General features: G+C 33.5%; 1 protein-coding gene across 1 annotated transcript; it reads left to right on the top strand.

Annotated features, from left to right (window-relative positions):
- The first annotated feature begins 9247 nt into the window (after positions 1 to 9247).
- On the top strand, positions 9248 to 22046 carry DEFB114 (defensin beta 114). Its single transcript, XM_077752859.1, has 2 exons — positions 9248 to 9305; positions 21901 to 22046. The coding sequence occupies exons 1-2, from the start codon at positions 9248 to 9250 to the stop codon at positions 22044 to 22046; spliced, it is 204 nt and encodes a 67-aa protein (XP_077608985.1).
- Positions 22047 to 22975: the final 929 nt, after the last annotated feature.

The raw sequence follows: 22975 nt of genomic DNA, 5'->3' as shown, positions 1-22975 counted from the left end.
TGGCATATTAAAACCAATTTTATAAAGTGTATACCTCAATGAAACTCTTATATTTACTCAGCAAAGGAAGGACATAATAAAATAAGACCTGCAATTAATTAAATATATAATGGAAAACCAGTAAGAGAACATCAATAAAAACAAAATCTAGTTTTTTAAATGGATAAAAATGGATTTTTGGAAATATCTAGCCAGAATGATTAAAAAAAAAAAAAGAAAACCAGAGAGAATGTATAAATGACCAATATCAGGAATGAAGAGGAGAAATCACAGCAGATGTAAAAGATATTAACATAAGAGTAAGAGACTATAATAAACAACATTATACCAATACTTTGATACTGTTATGGAAAGGAAAAATCCCTCAAATAATGTAAATCACCAGATTCATTCAAGAAAATATTTGCAACTTGAATAATTGTACATCCATTTTTAATAATGTATATTTACAAATCTTCCCACATACAAAATACTAGGTATAGATGACTTTACTGCTGAATTCTTCTCAATATTTAATAATGAAAGTGTACTCATTATACATAAGTCCTTTTGTATGACAGAATAAGGGAGAACATTTCCCAAATGATATTAGGAAACTAGCATCACCTATATCAAAACTTGAAGACAAAAAAAGAAATTTCAAGGGAACTACAAATATTCTAAACATAATGTTATCAAATAAAATGTAAGTTTAGTTTTATGCTCAAAAATAAATTAGCATAATCCTGTATATTACAAGGGTAAAAACCAAAACCATTATTTAAAAAAATGCAAACAAATACTTAGAATAAATGTCATACCCATTTACGATAAAAAGTCTTGGCAACCAGAAAGAGAAGGGAACATTCCCAATCTGAAAAAGAAATCTATGAAACAGCTACAGCTAACATTATTCTTATGGTCAAAGATGGGAGTGAATGCATTTCCTCTAAGATCAAGGACAAGGTAAGAACAATCACTTTCACCACCTGAATTCCAAATTGTAAGAGAATCTTAGAAAGTGCAACAGGTAAAATAAACAAAGGCATGTAGTTGTAATTTAAAAACAAACTTATTTTTACTTGACATGATTGTTTATACAGTAAATCTAAGGAATCTAAAACTGAAGGTAAAAGAACTAATAACTAATAACTTTGATACAATAAAAATATAAAAACTGCATTCTATAAACTAGAAATACATACTTGAATGATAAAATTTTAAAAATACTATATATGAAAGGATGTGAGAGTGTGTGCTGAGATTTACAAGGAAGCACTCTGATCTGTGTTGAGGCTCTGCCTCACCACACATACCACATCCAGGGTCAGGTAGATAGAGGTTATCTCAACTTCCTTCCATTAATTCAACATCAGAGAATTCAATTTAAAGTTCTGCAGACTGGAAGTCCAAGATTAAGGTGCTGGCATAGTGGTCTCTTGAGGCCTTTCTTCCTGGCTTGCAGCAGATGCCTTCTTGCTGTGTCCTCAAGTGGCTTTTTCTCTGTGTACACACACTCCTGCTTCTCTCAACAAGCAGACCAAAACACAAATAAAGCTTCCTTTATTTGATTTTTTGTTTTGTTTTTATGAATTTTTATTTTCTTAATTGTTTTTCCTCTTAAAAATGACAAGACTGAGGAATTCACCCCAAAAGAAAGAAATATAAGAAATGATGGCCAGGTATTTAATCAACATAGATATAAGATGTCCAAAGTAGAATTTAAAACCACAGTTATAAGAATACTAGCTGTGATTGAAAAAAGCATAGAAGACACCAGGAAAGAATTATGAAAGCAGCATGGGAATAAAAGTCCTTAACCTACAATGGAAAACAGATCAGGTTCACAGCAGATCTGTCCACAGAAACTTCGCAGACCAGAAAGTAGTGGCAGGATATATTCAACATGGTGAATCAGAAAAATATGCATCCAAGTATTCTTTATCTAGCAAGGCTGTCATTCAAAATAGAAGGAGAGATAAAGAGTTTCCCAGACAAACAAAAACTAAAGGAGTTCATGACCACTAAACCAGCCCTGAAAGAAATTTTAAGAGGACTCTTTGAATAGAAAACAAAACAAAACAAAACAGACCAAAAGCAGCAATGACAAGAAAGGACTAAAGAACATCACCAGTAACACCAACTCTACAGGTAACACAATGGTACTAAGTTTATATATTTTAACAATCACTCTAAATGTAAATGGACTAAAAGTTCCAATCAAAAGATGTAGGGTATCAAAATAGATAGAAAGCAAATGAAGCCCAAAACCAAAAGAAAGGGGGAAATAATGAACATTAGAGCAGAAATCATATATATATATATATATGAGTAGATCAATGAAATAAGGTCAAGGAGCAGGTTTTTTGAAAGAATTAACAAAACTGATACCGCCCTGGCCAGAATCATCAAAAAGAAATAGGAAAGGCCCCAGATAAATAAAAGCATGAATGAAAGAGGAGGTATCACAACCAACCCCACAGAAATACAAACAACAATGAGAGAATATTATGAGCAATTATATGCCAAAAACTTGGGCAATCTGGAAGAAATGGATAAGTTTCTAGAAACATATAAACTATCAAAACTGAAACAAGTAGAAATAGAAATTTTGAACAGACCCATAACCAGTAAAGAAATGGAATCAGTAACCAAAATTGTCCCAGCAAACAAGAGTCTAGGGCTCGATGGCTTCCCTGGGGGAATTCTACCAAACATGGAAGAGTTAATACATATTCTTTTTAAGCTGTTCAAAAAAAAATAAACATGGAAGGAAAACTTCCAAACTTATTCTGTAAGGCCAGTATTACCTTGATTCCAAAACCAGACAAAGAACCCACTAAAAAGGAGAATTACAAATGAGTTTCCCTGATGAACGTGGATACAAAAATTCTCAACAAGATACTAGCAAATTGAATCCAAAAATACACTAAATGAAATATTCACCACTATCAAGTGGGGTTTATTGCTGGGCCACAGGGATGATTCAATGTCTGCAAATGAATCAACATGATACATCACATTAATAAAAGAAAGGATAAGAGCCACATGATCCTCTCAATAGAAGCAGAGAAGGCATTTGACAAAATACAGCATCCTTTCTTGATGAAAGTATGGTTAGGACTATACCTCAATATCATAAAAGCCACATATGAAAGATTCACAGCTAACATCACCCTCAATGGAGATAAACTGAGAACTTGCCTCCTAAGGTCAGCAACAAGACAAGGATGTCCACTGTTACCACTGTTGTTCAACGTAGTACTGGAAGCCCTAGCCTCAGCCATCAGACAACAAAAATAAGTAAAAGACATCAAAATCTGCAAAGAAGAAGTCAAACTTTCACTTTTCCCAGAAAACATGATATTCTATGTGGAAACCCTGAAAGACTCCACCAAAATACTGCTAGAACTGATACGTGAATTTAGCAAAGTCACAGGATATAAAATCAGTGTACAGAAATCAGTTGCATTTTTATATACCAATAAAGAAGCAGCAGAAGTGAAATCAAGGAATCAGTGCCATTTACAATTGCACCAAAACCCGTAAAATACCTAGGAAAAATCTAACCAAAGAGGTAAAATATCTGTACACTGAAAACTATAGAAGGCTTATGAAAGAAATTGAATAATATACAAAGAAATGGAAAAATATTCTATGCTCACAAATTGGAAGAACAAATATTGATAAAATGTTGATACTAATCAAAGCAATCTACACATTCAGTGTAATTTCTACCAAAATAGCACCAGCATTCTCCACATAGCCAGAACAAACAATTCTAACATTTATATGGAAACACAAAACACCCTGAATAGCTAAAGTAATGTTGAGAAAAAAAAAACAAAAAACCCCACAGTTGGAGGCATTACAATCCCAGACTTTAACCTGTATTACAGAACTGTAATCATTAAGACAATGTGGTATTGACACAAAAACAGACACATATATCAATGTAACAGAATAGAGAACCCAGAAATGGACTCACAAATCTATGGCCAGCTAATCTTTGACAAATTAGGAAAGAATATCCAGTGGAAAAAGACAGTCTCTTTAGCAAATGATGTTAGGAAAACTGGACAGCAACATGCAGAAGAATGAACCTGGACTACTTTCTTACACCACACACAAAAATAAACTCAAAATGGATGAAAGACCTAAATGTAAGAAAGGAAACTATTAAAAATACTCGAGGAGAAAACAGGAAGCAACCTCTTTGACCTTGGCCACAGCGACTTCCTACTAGACATGTCTTTTGAAGGAAGAGAAACAAAAGCAAAAATGAACTATTGGGACCTCATCAATATAAAAAGCTTCTGCACAGCAAAGGGAAACAATCAACAAAACTAACAGGGAAGTGGCAGAATGGAGAAGATATTTCCAAATGACATATCAGATAAAGGGTTAGTATTCAAATCTATAAAGAACTTATCAAACTCAAGACCCAGAAAACAAATATTCTAGAGAAGAAATGGGCAAAAGACACGAATAGATGCTTTTCCAAAGAAGACATCCAGAAGGCTAACAGACACATGAAAAGAAGCTCAGCATCAATTATCATCAGGGAAATACAAATCAAAACCACAGTGAACTACCGCCTCACATCTGTCAGAATAGCTAAAAATAACAACTCAGGAAAGAACAGATATTGGCAAGGAAGAGGAGAAAGATGAACATTTTTGCACTGTTGGTGGGAATGCAAACTGGTGCAGCCATTCTGGAAAACAGTATGGAGGTTCCTCAGAAAATTAACAATAGAGCTAACCTATGGACCAGCAATTACACTACTAGGTATTTATCCAAAAGTTAGAAAAATGCTGATTTGAAGGGGAACATGCACCCCAATGTTACAGCAGCACTAAGTATGGAAAGAGGCCAAATGTCTATTGACTGATGGATGGGTAAAGAAGTTGTGATTATATATATAATGGAATATCACTAGGAAATTAAAAAGAATGGGATTTTGCCATTTGCAACAATGTGGATGGAACTAGAATGTATTATGCTAAGTGAACAAAGTCTGTTGGAGAAAGACAAGTATATGATTTCACTCATATGTGGAATTTAAGAAACACAACTCATGAACATAGGGGAAGAGAAGGAAAAATAAGATAAAAACAGAAAAGAAAGCAAACCATAAGTGACTCTTAACTATAGAGAACAAACTGAGGGTTACTGGAGGGGCAGTGGGTGGGGGATGGGCTAAATGGGTGAGGGGCATTAAGGAGGGCACTTGTTGGGATGAGCACTGGGTGTTATATGGAAACCAACTTGACAATAAACTATTCGTAAAAAAAAAATACTTAACAAAGTATAAAATAAAAAAATACTATCTATGAAAGTATTAAAAACAAAGAAAGCATATATGCAGTACTTCCCTATACACTGACAAGTACATTGCTGACAGGAATTGAAGAAGTAAACAATGAATGATGGGAACGCAAACTGATGCAGCCACTCTGGAAAATGATATGGAATCTCTTCAAAAAGTTAAAAATAGAACTACCCTACAGCCCAGCAATTGTACTACTAGGTATTTACCCAAAACATACAAAAATATAGATTCTAAAGGATTCATGCACCCTGATGTTTATAACAGCATTATCAACAATAGCCAAACTATGGAGAGAGCCCAAATGTCTGTCAACTGATGAATGGATAAAGAAGATGTGGTATGTGTATGTGTGTATATATATGTGTGTGTGTGTGTACACACACATACACAATGGAACATTACCCAGCCATCAGAAAGAATGAAATCATGTCATTTGCAATGATTTGAATGGAGCTAGAGTGTATTATACTAAATGAACTAGGTCAGTCAGAGAAAGACAAATACCATATGATTTTACTCATATGTGGAATTTAAAAAACAGTACAGATGAACCTAAGGGTTGGGAAAAAAAAAAAGAGAGGGAGGTAACCCATAAGTGACTCGTGGCTGTAGAGAACAGAGTGTTGCTGGAGTGAGGTGGATGGGAGGATGGGCTAAATAGGTGATGGACATTAATGAGAGCATTTGTTATGAACACTGGGTGTTATATGTAAGTGATGAATCACTGAATTCTACTCCTGAAACTGATATTACACTAGTTAACTAACTAGTTAAATGCTTAAATGAAAACTTAAAAAAAGAGAGAGAGAAGTAAACAATGAAGAGAGATATCTTGTTCAAGTATTGGAAATGTTAAAATGTTGAATCTCATCATATGGGATTACAGATTCAACAAAATCCAACCAAAATACCAGCTGGCTTTTAAATTGGTATTGACAATCTTACTTAAAAATTTGTGTGGAAATTTATCAGACCAAAAATAGCCAAGAATTGAAGATTTGAGAACGAAGTTGTAAAGATGACACTACTTGATTTCAAATTTTACTATAAAGTTTCAATAAGAGAATTTGGTATTGACATAGAGAAGAGAGATACTGATTGATGAATCAGAATGTAAAGTGTTGAAACAGACTCAATATATGTAATCAACTGATTTTTTCCAAAGATGCCAAAAAATTCATTTGGATTATATCCACTCTAATAAAAAGATTCCTACATATTGGAGATTCACTGTCAAACAAGAGAAATACAGTTCTTCCCTAATGGAGTTTTTAGTTTTGTTTAAATAAATCCACACCCAATAGAACAAATCATGTGGAGAGATCTAAGATTTCTAGTATGGGAACTTGTGTCCCACAAAAAAATGTAACTTTTTCCCCAAGACATTGAGAGCTTTAACCCCTTCTGCTCACTGTAAAGAAGCCCATTCAATCTACTTTGACAAGGTATCTAATTCTTCATCCTGGAAGCTATGGCATGAGTAACTAAGATAACAATACCAAACAGACCTCTAGATCCTGAGAAAACAGTTCAAGGAGAGCAGAATAATACAAATAAAATTCTTTTAAATATATTTAGAGAGGGATTCAAGAAGATCTTACATCAACAAAACAAAAATACTGCTTCTATGGCAAAAGAACAGAGAAACAGATAAGGGCACTTACATCCTAAATATGTTTGCTAAGAGAAAATAGTAACACCAGAAAGTGAAAGCTATTTAAATCATAAAATAACAGCATTAAGTAGACATAAAAATAAGAGAGTAAAAACAAAACTAGACAGGAACATTTGAACATTTGACCAAAAGAAATCCCCTAAGGAGAGAAAATAAATATATGAATAAGACTTCATATATGAGAAAGACTTCATCAGAGAAAAAATTATAAAAAGACAACACTTCCTAGATTTGAAGACACAGGCTCACTGGTGCTAGATATAACTCATTAAAAAAGGAAGTTCACAACAGGAAATGTGTGACTATAAAATCTGGGGTATGAATTATAAAGAGAATGTCCTAAAAAGTGTCATGGGGAAAAAAATCAAACCGTTTAAAAGGAGCTAACCTAATCTTGGATTTCTCATCAGGAAGACTGGATAATAGAAGTCAGTAATGACTTGAATGATTTCTCATCAGGAAGACTGGATAATAGAAGTCAGTAATGACTTGAATGATTTCTCATCAGGAAGACTGGATAATAGAAGTCAGTAATGACTTGAATGATTTCTCATCAGGAAGACTGGATAATAGAAGTCAGTAATGACTTCACATGATTTTGAACATAGATTTTACATCCAAATAATCAGATATAAAGGCAGAATGAAAATATTTTCTAGCATGGAAATTCCTGTATTTCCTATCTTTTTTGAGAACATTTCTGGATGGAGAAAAAAACAAAAAACAAAAGAGGGAACATTAGATCCAAATAACAATAGATTCAGCACAGTTAAACAGGTTCAGAAACTCTTAGAACAAAGAAGGCACAGGAAGAGACTACCATACTGGGATAAACTTGAGGATCAGGAATGACCATCATTTATATTTTTTATTCACATCTAAAAGAAAATTACAGGAAAAATATTTTCCCCAAATGTCATAACCAAAAATGAAACAGTGAAAACTAAATGACTTGAAAATAATTGAGAAAAAAAAAAACTAAGAAAGAAGAGAGATAGTAATAGAAGAAAAGAAGAAGAATAGTAAAATAATAGTAATAAATCGCTTAACTTTGAAACCAACAATATATGTCTTTGGTGAGCACAGTGTTGCCACATTAGATGCATTAAAAAGGCAACAAAATCCATACTGCTTATTGTCACACAGTACTTCAGAATAAAGCTTAAGTGCCTCTGTTCAGAGTGCAAACATTATCCTAGACAAAGGTGAAAGGCAATGTATAACAATCAGTGAATGAGATGTGCGAAGTTGGGAGGAATGTTGGAGGAAATGGCAAGGGTACTAATATCCTCATTGTAAATAAAGTTGAATGTTATGACTAAAGTTGGTGGGGATAAAAGTATTTAAGTGTTTGAAGATAATCTACAGAACTTTAAAAAATGAATATAACTTTCAAATATTTGAGGAATAGAACAGCATAGGAGTGTAAGTGATCTGAGTCCACATTTTTCTTGGAGGAAACCAAAAGATAGATTCTATGATTGGCAGGCAAGGACAATGTATTAGGTTGGATCTTAATTCCTACATCAAAAGACCCAGAAGAAAAATAAAGAGACAGAGATAGGAAATTATTTCTACTCATTACAAGATCTCCCTCCCCCCATATTTTTCGTTTGCCTGTGTTATTGTGATAAATTTTTTAAATGAATGGACACTTATTGGGCTTCTCTAGGAAAAAGCAGAGCTCCCTAAATATTCAAATTGCATCTGAAAATAAAGTAAAAATTAATGACAAAAGTGAGGCTTGCTGTCTGTTATTTGGTAAATGAATACTTTGGGGAAATAACTGGGATAACTGAATATGTCAGAATTTGGGATATATGGACATATTGATAAATTTGTATACCAAATTAGTGACTAGAATATATTTTGAAAAGTAATTAGGAGTTTAACCTACAAAGTAATGTTCAGTTGTTTTACATCTAAAATGGTAGATATTTCTCTTAAACCTACTCCTTGCATGCTCCTTACTTTGATTTTTAACTGATCACCATCAATATAAGGATATCGTGTGTACAGGTAGCTTCCACATAGAGTTTCCTCTCTAAAGATCAATAATCTCAAGTATTTTCATTTTGGGTAATTCTGCCCACAGCTCTAGTCAATGGTGCAGAGACAAGTACACCAAAGTAAAACAATTTCCGGATAAAGAGTCTTTCTTCTGTTAGACAACTGTAAATAGTAAATGTCTCTTGGCTTTTTGGAAAGTTGGTCTCTCAATTTTGTTACCAAATCTTTCAGCAACTTCTTTCTGCAGAATGAAGATCTTTTACTATCTCCTCCATTTTCTGTGTTATGTGACCTTCATTCTACCAGGTAAAATATATGTTTGTTTATATGTAACACAGAATTTAGAGCTAAAAATAGAAACACCAGATTATGAAATGGAAAATATAGTTTCTTAACAATCTTATCAATTCAAGAAGTCTCTTGATTATGGTGAATTTCAGTTTACTCATTTAGAATAGTGTTATACTAATGTACTCAACTCATTTTGAAAATTAATATGTAGATAGAATGAAACGACTAATGTAGATCCTTTGGCCTTGATTTTTTTAGATATTTAAGTTACTTTTTAAATATAATTTTAAAAATTTATTTGTAAACTTAGAAGTGAAGGCTGCATAATAAATTGGGCCCAGAGAAGGTGAATGATAGAGAATAACAGTATATGTCTCTTGAGATACCAATAATAGAATCTACAAAGTGATCCAGAATATAGTCTCAGAATACTCTGGGCAATGAAGCACAGTAGGAATAAAATGTCAAATAAAGGTATATTACCACAAAAAAATCCATGTTGAAACAGTTAATGCATTAGTAAAGAAATTCAGCAATGGCTTAATTTATTTTTTTGATGTTTATTTATTTATTTTAAGAGAGAGTGAGAGAAAGATCATAAGCGGAGGAGGGGGCAAGAGAGAAGGAGGGAGATAATATCTCAAGCAGCTTTGCACTATCAGTGCAGAACCTGACATAGGACTTTAACTCATGAACCTGAGCTGAAAACAAGAGTCAGATGCTTAACTGACTGAGCTACCCAGTCAGTTTGGCTTTATGAACCAATTAAAAATAAATAATCAAAATACATAGTGCAGTGAAATGCTTCGTGGTGATTATATGATATTCTTGAGAGATGTATTCTCTGAGGTAATCCAGACTCTCTAACAACGAAGATATAAATTGATACACAAAAGTCTTTGTATTTGGACCTAGAAAGGTGTAACTTCAAAAGGTACACCATTTAACAGAAAGAGAATTGAATCAAACTTAGAAGATTTATTTTATTTTAAAGTGTATTTATTTTAAGAAAGAAAGAGGGTGCTGGGGAGGGACAGAGATAGAGAGAGGGAGAGAGAGAATCCCAAGCAGGCTTCACACTGTCAGTACAGAGCCCAATGAGGGACTTGAGCCCACAAACTGAGGGATCATGACCTGAGCCCAAATCAAGAGTCAAACACTTAACCAACTGATCCATCCAGGTGCCCCAAACCTAGAAGATTTAGATTTTATTACTAGCTTCCTACTTAATAGCTTGTGAAACTTGTCATTCAGAGAATTTAAGTGATTTACCAAAGTTTTTAACAATAAAATAGAAAATATAAGCAGAATCGATAACCACAATTCTTTAAAAATAAAATGTCTGCTATAAAATATGCTTGTTAATTACACGTAGCTCAAAAGACTGCAGTTAGGATTTAGTGCAATAATGTACCATCATGAGTCCTACAAAGTGAAAATTAGTCTTTCAATTTGGGTACTATTATAATTATTATAGTTGTTGCTGTTATACTTATTATTAATAATGAAAGGGTACTGAGGAAGTAGGGACCTCAACTATGATTAGGGAGGACATTGAGGTGTATGGTGCTAGTGTGTCAACCAGTAACCATGTAATAATGAATGGCTAGTGATCCACTGAGCACAATGCTGGACACCAAGGAAACAGGTATAAAAGAAAGACTCAGTAATTCTCTGGGAATACCTAAAAATATAGTTGATTAAACTCAGATCAGTAAATTGCTTGATTTAGAATGTTTATATAAGTATGCTTTAAATACCAAGAATTGTGTGATTATGACCTAGCAATTGTAGAGGTTTCGGAAAATGTCCCAAATTCTCTGATGAAGAGCTTTGAAATTGGGGATAAGACTCTTGTGTTTAGACTCTGGGAGACAAGAAAAAGAAAGGGGAGATAAGTAAACATGAGCGTCTAGCGTGTGCCAAACCCCATTTCATAACTTCTCATGTAGATATCCAACCTGACCTTCCAGGTAACATTATCAGATACCTGTTATTCTTCTTTTCAAGAAGAGGAAAATTACATCAAAGAGTTTTTCAAGGTCACACTTATTACTACATGTGATAAGTAGAATCACTATATGTGATAAGTAGAATATAATACATATAAATACTGGAGTACAAGATCCTAGCATATTTGTTCCTTATATTTCATCAAGTTTTCTATAGAAGACACTGAGGTTAATGTAAAAGCTGAATAGATTATTTGGTCAGAAGCTGTGGTCACATGGGAGGATAAGTTGCCTTCAGAAATACGGGGTTCAGATGCATGGGGTTTATACCATCAAACTCAACATCTGCTGAGCATTTACAGGAAACTTTAAGTAACGCAATAAAGACACTTGGTCTTGGAATATACCTACCAACTTTCCTTTACCTTTTGATCATTCAAACAGATACTAAATTATAATGTCTACTGAAATGAACAGAATGCTCTATATTTGGCCCTTGCAAGACTGAAAAAGAGGAAAGGCAATACAAGGTATCAGAGCAAGTGGCTTTGAAGGGGTTCGTAGAGTAGTATGTACCAATTACACAATGGTATGGTTTTGCTATTGGTGAAACCTTCAAGTCTCTAAAGAAGCAATAAAAACTTTTCCGNTTGGTCTTGGAATATACCTACCAACTTTCCTTTACCTTTTGATCATTCAAACAGATACTAAATTATAATGTCTACTGAAATGAACAGAATGCTCTATATTTGGCCCTTGCAAGACTGAAAAAGAGGAAAGGCAATACAAGGTATCAGAGCAAGTGGCTTTGAAGGGGTTCGTAGAGTAGTATGTACCAATTACACAATGGTATGGTTTTGCTATTGGTGAAACCTTCTAAAGAAGCAATAAAAACTTTTCCATCTAAGTGGATACTTTGTGAAGATGTAAGATGAGCGTTTGATCCAAGCAGAGTGATACCATGCTGGAAAGCGAATTACAGAAAATTGACAGAGAACAATGCTGACAATGGTTAAAATGGAATGAGCAGTGTTTTAGGCAGTGTTTTAGTACAAGGGTAATATAATCCATAGAGATAGTGAAAACAGCATACTATAGTGATTTATAGAGTGAGTTTGCCATCAAATACATCAGAGTTTATGTTAAAGACCTGAGGCTCCTTTGTGGTTGTGGCAAAGCTTTCATTCTTTTAATTGTACAATGGATGGTAAGATCATTAATTTTATAAGATTTTGCAAAGATTCAGAGATAACGTAAGGAAAATATTTACCACTTGGAATATCATATTGCAGTATTTCAAGAAATGGGAAAAAAAGAAGTAGAAGTAGGAAACAAAAAAGGGGAGAGGAAGTAGTCGAGAAGGAATACAAGATGGTGTCTAGTTATAGCCAGTTGTTAAGATGTGTCAGAATGGATCTTAAATGGCAGAAACATGGTGGTCTTGAAAACTTTATATTGCATGGTGAATGGGAGGCTGAGTCTAAAATAGTGAAGGAGAGACATTCACCTGCGTTGAAATGTTTGTGAGAAGACAGTATTGGTCCCAGTGCCCTAGAATTTATTACAATGATATTTTTTTATTTTTTTAAATGTTAATGTTTATTTTTGAGAGAGGGAGGGAGAGGGAGAGAGAGAGAGAGAGAGAGAAAGTGCAAGCAGGGGAGAGGAAGAGAGAGAGGGAGACACAGAATCCGAAGCAGTCTACAGGCTCTGAGCTGTCAGCCTGACATGGAGCTCAAACTCACGTGAAACTGCGAGATCATCACCTAATCTGAAGTCAGATGCTTAATCAGCTGAGCCACCCAGATGCCTCTAGAGTTTATTAAATTTAAAATCAAGTTGATTTGGTTACTTGAGAATTATGATACAATGTTGGAAGAAAAATGGAGCTCATTAAAATAAATAACCTTTTTCAATTGGCTAAGATTTCACAGATTAGCTAAATAACTTCCCCACCAATCCAGAATGATGATGTATGACAAATGAATACCATGCTAATGCTTCCTTTGTGGCAATGATTAGTTTTATTAATTAATTTACATTACTTAAGGCAATTTGCAAATTAATCATAATTTCTTTCTATATTTTTACCCACCTGACTTAAAGAATTATACCTTCTTCAATATTCTTGAATAAGCCAAGGAGGATATAAAACACAAATATTAATACTTGAGAACATTTATGGCTTTCATATGATGGTACTATTAACTGATATGAAATCTCTTCAATAGTACAGGTCCAAGCACTAGCCATCAGAAAAGAGATGAGTGTAACTCTTGGGAAACTAACAATATTTGAGGAATAAAAAAGAAAACAAGGATTTAACTCTAAGACCTGAATAAAAGCTGAGTAAGAGATGGGGAACAAAAAGTGACATTAAATACCCACTTATCTAACTTTGAGTTAAGTGTGTATTAGTTTTGCAACTTTCAGCAATTTATTTGGTCACTGAAGTGTCAGGTTTTTTGTTTGTTTGTTTGTTTTATTTGAGAGAGAGAGAGAGAGAGAGCAGGGTTGAAGGGCACGCTCAGTGTGGAGCCAGATAGGGTCTTGATCTCATGACCCTGGGATCATGACCTGAGCCAAAATCAAGAGTTGGACGTTCAGCCAACTGAGCCACCCAGACAACTCAAAAGTCTCAGATTTCTTATCTGAACAGCATCTACCTCAAAGTTCTAGAGCAGTTAAATGAGATCACGTGTGCAACATATTTAAAGCAATACCTGACACATATTAGGTTTCAATGAATGAAAACTATTTGTGCTATTATTAGTTTTTGAACTAAACACATCATATTCTCTTTCAACCCTAGGATAAAAATCATACTACTTTGTCTGCCTGGTTCATGTCCTTCTTACACTCCTCGAGTTCATTTGAATAACCCTTACTAATTTTTTAGGATCTTCATTTTCATATCACTTTTCATATCACCATCACAATAAGCAAACATGTATCTGTTCACACACTAGAACCAACATATTTCTCTATTATGGTACTTAATTAACCTATCTCTCTCTTTCCCTCTCTCTCTCTCTTTCATGCCTGTGTATTTATCTCTTTGCATCAATGTCTTGCTTTACACTCAGAAAAAGCACATTTCCTGGTTTAAAAGTTGTTAGTCAATAATGATTTAACTTCAACTATAGTCATTGGTTCACTATTAATTAATAACAGTTCTTAATCTCTGAGAAACTATTATGTTCCAAGCATCATTGTAAGCCTGTTTACATGTTAACTCATCATGTTTCACAAAGACTGTGAATGAGGTACCATTGTCTCCATTTTACAGATGAAGCAACTAAGGGTCTTAGAGCTTACCCAAAGTTACATAGCAAGCAAATGCCAGCATTCAAATTCAAGCTTAAAGTCCATGGCAAGCAACTCATCTTCACTCTTCAGTTAGAAAGAAGTCTCAAGTCTTTACCATACAAAGATTTTGAAAAACAAGAACATTGGTTTGTTTGCTCTACCTGTTGTTAAAACACAGTAAAGTTACAGTAGTCTGTTTCACATAGCAACCTGATGCTAAAGCATACTATAAAATTATAGCAATGTTTTCATATAACCTCTCCCATGCACTGAGGGAGATAGATGGAAAGAAAGAAAAAAATACCAAAACAATTGGTTAAAAGCATTACAGAGTCAACTGGTCAATTAAAATTACAGTGAAGATTGAGTTGAGATCAATCTCTGAGGCAGCTGTTCTCCCAAGAAGCATCTACCCATTCTTAAAAAGGCAAGAAAGAAGTTGAAGACCAGAAATCTGATAGCCTTGTGCTACCTTCAGGGCAAAAATTGTAATTCAGACTGTGAAGGAAGGAGAACTATGGAAATACTAGTATGTTCTACCTGATAAACCCAAAAAAACTATAAAACTTAGGTCTAAGTTAACAGGACATTAGTCCAGCTGTCCAGTCATCCCAGGAACTAATGCCCAGCTTTACAGTATCTCAAGTCCTATAAATGGCTTAAGATTATCCAGGAAGGTTGGTTGGTAGCCCTGGAACAAAACTAAATGGAACATTAATAAATCATTTCTGGAGAAAGATAGTGTCATTTTAAGGGGGGCCTGGGTGGCTGAGTTGGTTAAACATCCGACTTCAGCTCAGGTCATGATCTCGTAGTTTGTGGGTTCAAGTCCAGCATTAGGCTCTGTGCTGACAGCTAGCTCAAAGCCTGGAGCCTGTTTCGTATTCTGTGTCTCCCTCTCTCTCTGACCCTCCCCTGCTCATGCTGTATCTCAGAAATAAATAAAACATTAAAAAAAAAAAAACATTTTTTAAAAAGATAATATCATTCTAGACCTCAAGCTATTTTCTTAAATTTTTCATTAAAAATGTATGTGACAGGGGCTTCTGGGTGGCTCAGTTGGTTAAATGTTTAGCTCTTGATTTTGGCTTAGGTCATGATCTCACAGTTCGTGGGGTCAAGCCCTATGTCCGACTTTGTGTTGACAGTGCAGAGCCTGCTTGGAATTCTCTTTCTCCCTCTCTCTCTGACTCTCCTTGCTTGCTCGCTCTCTCCCTCTCAAAATAAATAAATAAACTTAAAAATCATATATGTGACAAACATAATCAGGAACAAATGAGAAAAAAAACTAACTATCCTATCAAAAATCAGAATGAGCACAAGAGAACAGATGAACAAGGGGTCCAGATAATGAAGATAACAGACCCAGACTTTAAAATAATTATGCTTAATTTGTTTAAATAACTAAAAACAAAGTAAAAACTTGGCATAGAAGTGAAGACTATAAGAAAGAATAAAAATAAAATTGCAGAACTAAAATTCCAGAAATAAAATATATAATGCAAAATAAAATACACATTGAATGTGTTAAAGACTAGTTTATACATAATTGGTGAGATATTTAATGATGATGAAAGATGAACCAGAAGAAAATATCTGGCATGAAACAAGAGATTGAAGAATAGAAATAAAAAAGTTGAGGGAGGGAGTAAAGATGAAGGAAAGGAGGCAGGAAGGTAAGGAGAAAATAAAGAAGGAAGAAAAAACATAGCTGCCAAAAAAAAAAAAACCCCACCTAAAACAATAAAGTAAGCAAAATTTGAAGAAAACAACAGATCACTTTCAAAGGATCCGATGTTAAATGGAAGCGAACTCCTCAAAAAGACAACAAAGAAAGAACTCAGAACACAATGCAGTGATATCTTTTGACCCAGAAGGAAAATAATTACAATCTAAAATTATGTATCAAATGAAAATACTGTTTAGGGGTGACGATGACATAAGGTTATTTTCAGTCCAATAAAAAACAGAGAATTCAAAATCAGAACTACTATATTAAGGGAATTCTCAAAAGCATTATTTGGTCAGAAAGAGAATGATTTTCTATATGGAAGCTTAGAAACACAGGGAAAAAAAGCAATAATTTTTTATGACTTTGGTAATTTGAAGCTTCTAACATAAAAAATAAAATAATAATATATATACANNNNGAAGATTTTAACATAAACAGTAAAATAATAATATATATACACATATATAATATATGTATATATATATTATTTTATATATTTATATAATATATAATATATATAAGTATTTATATATTATACATATATAATATATGTATATATAATGTATATAATATAACTACACATAGTAAATGAGAAGATGGAATTATAAAAAATAACCAATATATACAAAAGAATACAGAAAAAATAGCAGAATATATTTCACCCACTATATATTACAATTTGAATATTAATGTGAAGTTAAAAAATAAAAGTGAATCCTTTGAATGTAGTGAATAGAATTTTGAATGTACTGAATAGTTAACATGAGAAATATCTAATATATGAAAAAATAAAAATTATAAAATTTACGGGCCCCTGGGTGACTCAGTCAGTGAAGCCACCGACTCTCCGTTTCAGCTCAGTGAGTTCGAGACCTGTGTCAAACTGTGCTGGCAGTGCAGAACCTGCTTGGGATTCTCTTTCTCTCCCTCTCTCTTTGCCCCTCCCCTGCTCACACTGTCTCTGTCTCTTAAAAAAATAAATAAACTTAAAAAAAAGAAATTATAAAATCTAAAGGGTAGGAAAAGATACAAAAACCCAACCAAAGCATGGTGAAGTAGCTATATTAGTATTAAATGAAGTAGACAGCAAGAAAAAAAGTGCATTCCTGGGGCGCCTGGGTGGCTCAGTCGGTTAAGCGACCGTCTCAGGTCATGATCTCACTGTTCGTGAGTTCGAGACCCGACTTGGGCTCTGTGCTAACAGCTAGCTTGGCGCCTGGAACCTGCTTTGGGTTCTGTCTCTCTCTCTCTCACACAGAAATAAATAAAACACCAAAAAAGTTTTTTTTAAATAAAAAAAGAAAAAATGCATTCCTAGAGGCAAAGTATGATTATTCATTCATTCATGTTAAATAAAATATTTAACAGGGTAATATTGCAACCATACATTCAATGCAGCAAATAATTTTGTCTTAAAATATGTAAGAAAAAAAGATTTAATACAAAAAACAGAGAACATTGTAACAATGGATGATAATAACACATTTTCTTCCTTTACACAGAAAAAAAGGGAAAACAGGGGCGCCTGGGTGGCTCAGTCTGTTAAGCGTCCAACTTCAGCTCAGGTCATGATCTCATGGTGGGTGGGTTCCAGCCCTGCATTGGGCTCTGTGCTGACAACTCCAAGCCTGAAGCCTGTTTCGGATTCTGTGTCTCATTCTCTCTGCCCCTCCTCTGCTTGCGCTGTCTTCCAAAAGTGAATAAACGTTAAAAAAAATTTTTAAAAGAGGAAAAACAAACAACATAAATGTAAGAATAAAGAAGATATAAACATGCAGACTAACAAAACTCAACCTAAATCAAATAAGAAATATCAATGAGTATAAGAGAATATTTCATCTAACGGTAATAAAAATGAGATAACACAAAACTCATGGAATAAAGCAACAGTAATGTTTACAGGAAATTTATACCGTTATGTTCATATATATGAAAAGAATTAATTTTGAAAATGTAACTAAAAATTTAATTCAGGAAGTTAGAAATAGAAAATCAAACTAAACCTAAAGTTATAAGTATATAAAAAGACATCAGCAGACACTAGACAAAATCATAAAGGCTCAGTTATGTTTTTGGAAAGGCTAATAAAATCAATAAAACTTTAAAAATGAATAAGTCATAGGGATGCACAGCAAGGTGACCGTATTTAATAAATAGTCGTGTATTGAAAGTTGCTAAGAGTAGATCTTTAAAATTCTCTTAAAAAGAAATAATACAGCTTTACCAAAAGCAAAAAAAAAAAAAAAAGGGAGAGAGATGAGGCAAAAATGAACTTTATCAGAGATATTAATACATTGCTACAGGTAGCAAAATGATAACATAAGAATACTATGTACAACTTGATGACAATGAATTCAAAAATTTATGTGTAATGGCTGATTTCTGAAGAATACAACAGAATTAATCTGACCAAAAACAGAAAAAGAAAATATAAATACTTCTAAATTCACTAATGGAACAGAGCCCATAATTACCAAAAGCCCTACAAAGAAAACATTTGACACAGATGGCTTCACTGTTGAATTCTACCAAACTTTAAAAAAGAAATATAACTAATTATACACAAATATTCCACAGAATATAAAATGAAGGGATTCTTCTAACTCATTTTGTGAGACACACATTACCTGGTATAAAACTGATAAGGACATCCAAGAAAGAAAATTAAAGGCCAACTTCACTCATGAATATGGATGTAGAAATCTTTTAAAAAAATAACTAGAGCCAAAACACAGCAATATCAGAAAAGTTTGCTTGAAATTCATGGATTTCAAGATTAGTACAAAATTCTAAAATCAATGTCACCACATGAACAGGTTACAGGAGAACATTTATGATCAGTTCAATAAATAGAGATAATTATACAAAATAATATACAAAAAACACTACATAATAATAATTTGAAAGAACTAATTACATGAAACATAGATGAATCTCAATAACACATCTTCAGCAAAAGACATCAGACATGGAAATGTATACACTGTGCCATTGCATTCACATAATGTTTTAAAATGGGCAAACTTAGACAAAATATTATAAGCTGAGATAACTGTTTATTTTGAAAATGACAGAGTAGAATGGGATATGATTGAGAGGGAGCACAAAGAGATGCCACCAATTTCTGTGTCTTGATCTGGATGATGTTTACACAATTGCTTAACTTTCAGTAACATTTTTCATTGAGTGTTTGTGTTTGGACACTCTTCACTATAACACCACAGAAACCAAGATAGTGTGGTATTGGTAAAAGAATAAGCAAATATATCAGTGGAATAAGACAGAGAGCCCACAAATAAATCCCTATGAATATAGTCAACTGATATTTGACAAAGGAGCAAAGGAAATATAATGAATAAAGATAGTCTCTTCAACAAATAATGTTGGGACAATTTGACGATCATATGCAAAAAAAAAACAAACTCAACAGACTCTAGACACAGATCTTATATCTAAATAGACTTGAAATGGTTCATAGACCTAAACGTAAAGTGTAAAACTATAAAACTCCTAGAACATAACATAGAAGAAAACCTAAATGTCCTTGGGTATGGAAATGACTTTCTAGATACAGCATCAAAGGCACAATCCATGAAAGAAAGAATTGACAAGCTGGACTTGATTAAAATTAAAAATTTCTGCTCTGAGAAATATGACAAGATACTGAGATGACAAGTTACAGACTGGGGGAAATATTTGTAGTAGACATATGTGATAATATCCAAAACATACAAAGAACTCTTAAAGCTCAACAATAAGAAAACAAAACAAAAACAATTTTAAAATGGGCTAAAGACCTTAACGGACATCACACCAAAGAAGATACACAAATGGCAGGTAAGGACATGAAAGGGTGCTCCTCATCATATGTCATCAGGGTGACGGAAATTAAAACAATGAGATAACATCTCATACCCTCTCAAAAGAGCTCAAACTTGGAATACTGGAAAAAAACAAATTCTGGTGAGGATATTGAGCAATAGGAACTCATATATTGCTGGTGAGATTGCAAAATGGTGCAGCCACTTTGGAAGACAGTTTGGCAGTTTACAAAACTAAATATATGGTTATCACATCATACAGCAATTGTGCTCCTTAGTATTTACCCAAAGGAGTTGAAAACTTATGTGCACACAAAAACCTGCACATGAGTATTTATAACCAGCTTTATTCATAATCTCCAAAACTTGGAATCATCCAAGATGTTTTTCAGCAGGTAAATGGACAAATCAACTATATCATATCCAGACAATGGACGGTTAATTAGTGCAAAAAAGAAATGGGCTATCAGAGTCATGAAAAGACATGTGAGAGAACCTTAAATTCATACTATTAAATGAAAGAAGCCAATCAGAAAATGCTGTGTATTGTATGATTCCAAATATATGACATCCTAGGAAAGGCAAAACTATGAAGGCAGTAAAAAAGACAATAGTTGCCAGAAGGGTTGGGACAGAGATGAATAGGCGGTGTCCAGAAGATTTTTAGGGCATTGAAAATGCTTTATATAACATTTTATAGTAATAGATATATGTCACTACACATTTGCCCAAATCCATAGAATATACAACACAAAGAATGAACTGTAGTGCAAAATACAGACTTTGAGTGGATTACGATGTGCCAATATAGGTTCATCCTCACTAAAAAAATGTACCCTTCTGGTGAATGATGTTGATAATGGGGAAGGTTATGCATATATGGGGGGAAATATATGCATTATATATGCATATATGAGGGTGTATATAGGAAATCTCTGTATCTTCCTCTCAATTTTGTTAGAAATCTAAAACTGCTCTAAAAAACAAAGTCTTTAAAAAATTTTTAAAGAACTCATACGAATTCTTTTAAAAAATTATATAACAACATAATAAGCAAATTATGTGAACAATTAAAAAGGAAAGAAAAACTGTTCAAAACAAATACCAACAGCATAAAAACTAAAATTGCGCTGGATACCATTTTTTAAAATGTTTTATTTATTTCTGAGAGAGACAGCATGAGCAGGGGAGCGTCAGAGAGAGAGGAAGACACAGAACCGGAAACAGGCTCCAGGCTCCGAGCTGGCTGTCAGCACAGAGCCTGATGCGGGGCTGGAACCCACGAACCGTGAGATCATGACCTGAGCCCAAGTTGGCGCTTAACTGACTGAGCCACCCAGGCACCCCATGGATACCATTTTATTTGGGTGAAAAAAGTACATATATTGTTGGTGTGGATCTAAGTCCCACAATTATACTAAACATGTCTCATGTGAATATTAAAATATGTACTTAAAATTTGCTTCTTATCATAATCCTAAAATGTTAACATTTTAAATATAACCTAATTGAAAGCATTGGCTGAATTGTCATATAGTTCAAAGGAATATTATGTAGCTCCAAAATATTTGAATCTTGTTGAGGAGAATAGTATATAACATAAAAATGTAATATATATTAATTTAAAACATTTAAATATTGTATATATACGGAAATATGTAATATTTTAGTGTCTTCTTATTTTTTGACATTTTTCTAATTTTGTTGCTATGTACACATAGTACTTCATTGTAATCAGAAACAATATGTTCTTAAATAAGAGATCCGTAATTTCAGTTACTCTTCTTTTACTGTAGCCACATGTACCTTGGTGGATCCTAATCGGTGCTCACAAAATTTTGGTTACTGTAGAAGACGCTGCTTTAAATATGAAAAGCAAATTGATATATGTCTCTCACCAAGTAAAATTTGCTGTGTTGAGAGGTTGTTTGAAGATGACTAATCTTGAAGACGTACCTGTGACCAAAGAAGTTCATACACCAGTGCAGAGAGGTATAGGAATATAATTAGAATTTCTGTAATAAATAAATACATAAGCCAATATTGATAACCTTCCTCTGTAGATGTTAATTACATATTTAGTGGAATAAAGTAGATTCTTTCTTATTTTCTCTAAGCTAGGGGTTATTGATAGAGATGTATCTGATGTTAATTTTCTAACGTATGGATACAACTTTTATAGAACAACTTTTGATCTGTCATGATTCACCTAAACTTACACAATTGAATATTTACCAACTTAACCATGATCTTATTAGAAATCTGATTCATGAAAATTAATACCCATAGACTTATGAATTGTCTAAATGTCATCATCATGTTATTGACATTGAGGAACAGGAAATCTAAGCATAAAATGAAGGCTTAAGCTCCAGTAGAGTATGGTGATACTCATTGGCCATTTTTTTCTTCTCTCCAAGTTCTGCTCACTCACAAAGGCATATTCATTGAATACTATGTAACACTAATACTATTTACCTGAGTTTCAATACAATGTGAACTTTGGCTAGAGTTTAGACTCATAAAACATTAACTTGGCATTTTTGTACTTAGTTCTGAATGGGATGGGAAAATGCATAAAAATCTGTTATTTCATCCACAGTGTAATTATTAGGCAGCACAAATAGTCTCTGTAATGATAAAAGTTGGATGCGGGGGACATGGAAACTAGAATTTGTTTTGCATCTCAAAACAAATCAACCCTTTATCAATATTCTACCAAGTTCCCAAACATATTTAGGAGACAACTAGGTAATATAGTGTCCTAAAATGCCTCTTTTTTTAAAAAAATAGTGTATTGTCAAGTTGGTTTCCATATAATACCCAGTGCTCATCCCCACAAGTACCCTCCTCCATGCCCATCACTCCCCT

Source organism: Crocuta crocuta, unplaced genomic scaffold (assembly GCF_008692635.1).
Source record: "Crocuta crocuta isolate KB4526 unplaced genomic scaffold, BGI_CrCroc_1.0 scaffold291, whole genome shotgun sequence".
Classification (NCBI taxonomy): Eukaryota; Metazoa; Chordata; class Mammalia; order Carnivora; family Hyaenidae; genus Crocuta; species Crocuta crocuta.
The sequence above is the reverse complement of the archived record's forward strand: the minus strand, read 5'-3'. Positions and strand labels throughout refer to the sequence as shown.

What these genes read in the sequence shown, in the direction of transcription:
- DEFB114 (XM_077752859.1), top strand. Translation starts at nt 9,248, where the DNA reads ATGAAGATCTTTTACTATCTCCTCCATTTTCTGTGTTATGTGACCTTC. An exon ending in TGTGACCTTCATTCTACCAG is followed by an intron (nt 9,306 to 21,900) that starts GTAAAATATATG and finishes CTTTTACTGTAG; the next exon opens with CCACATGTACCTTGGTGGAT.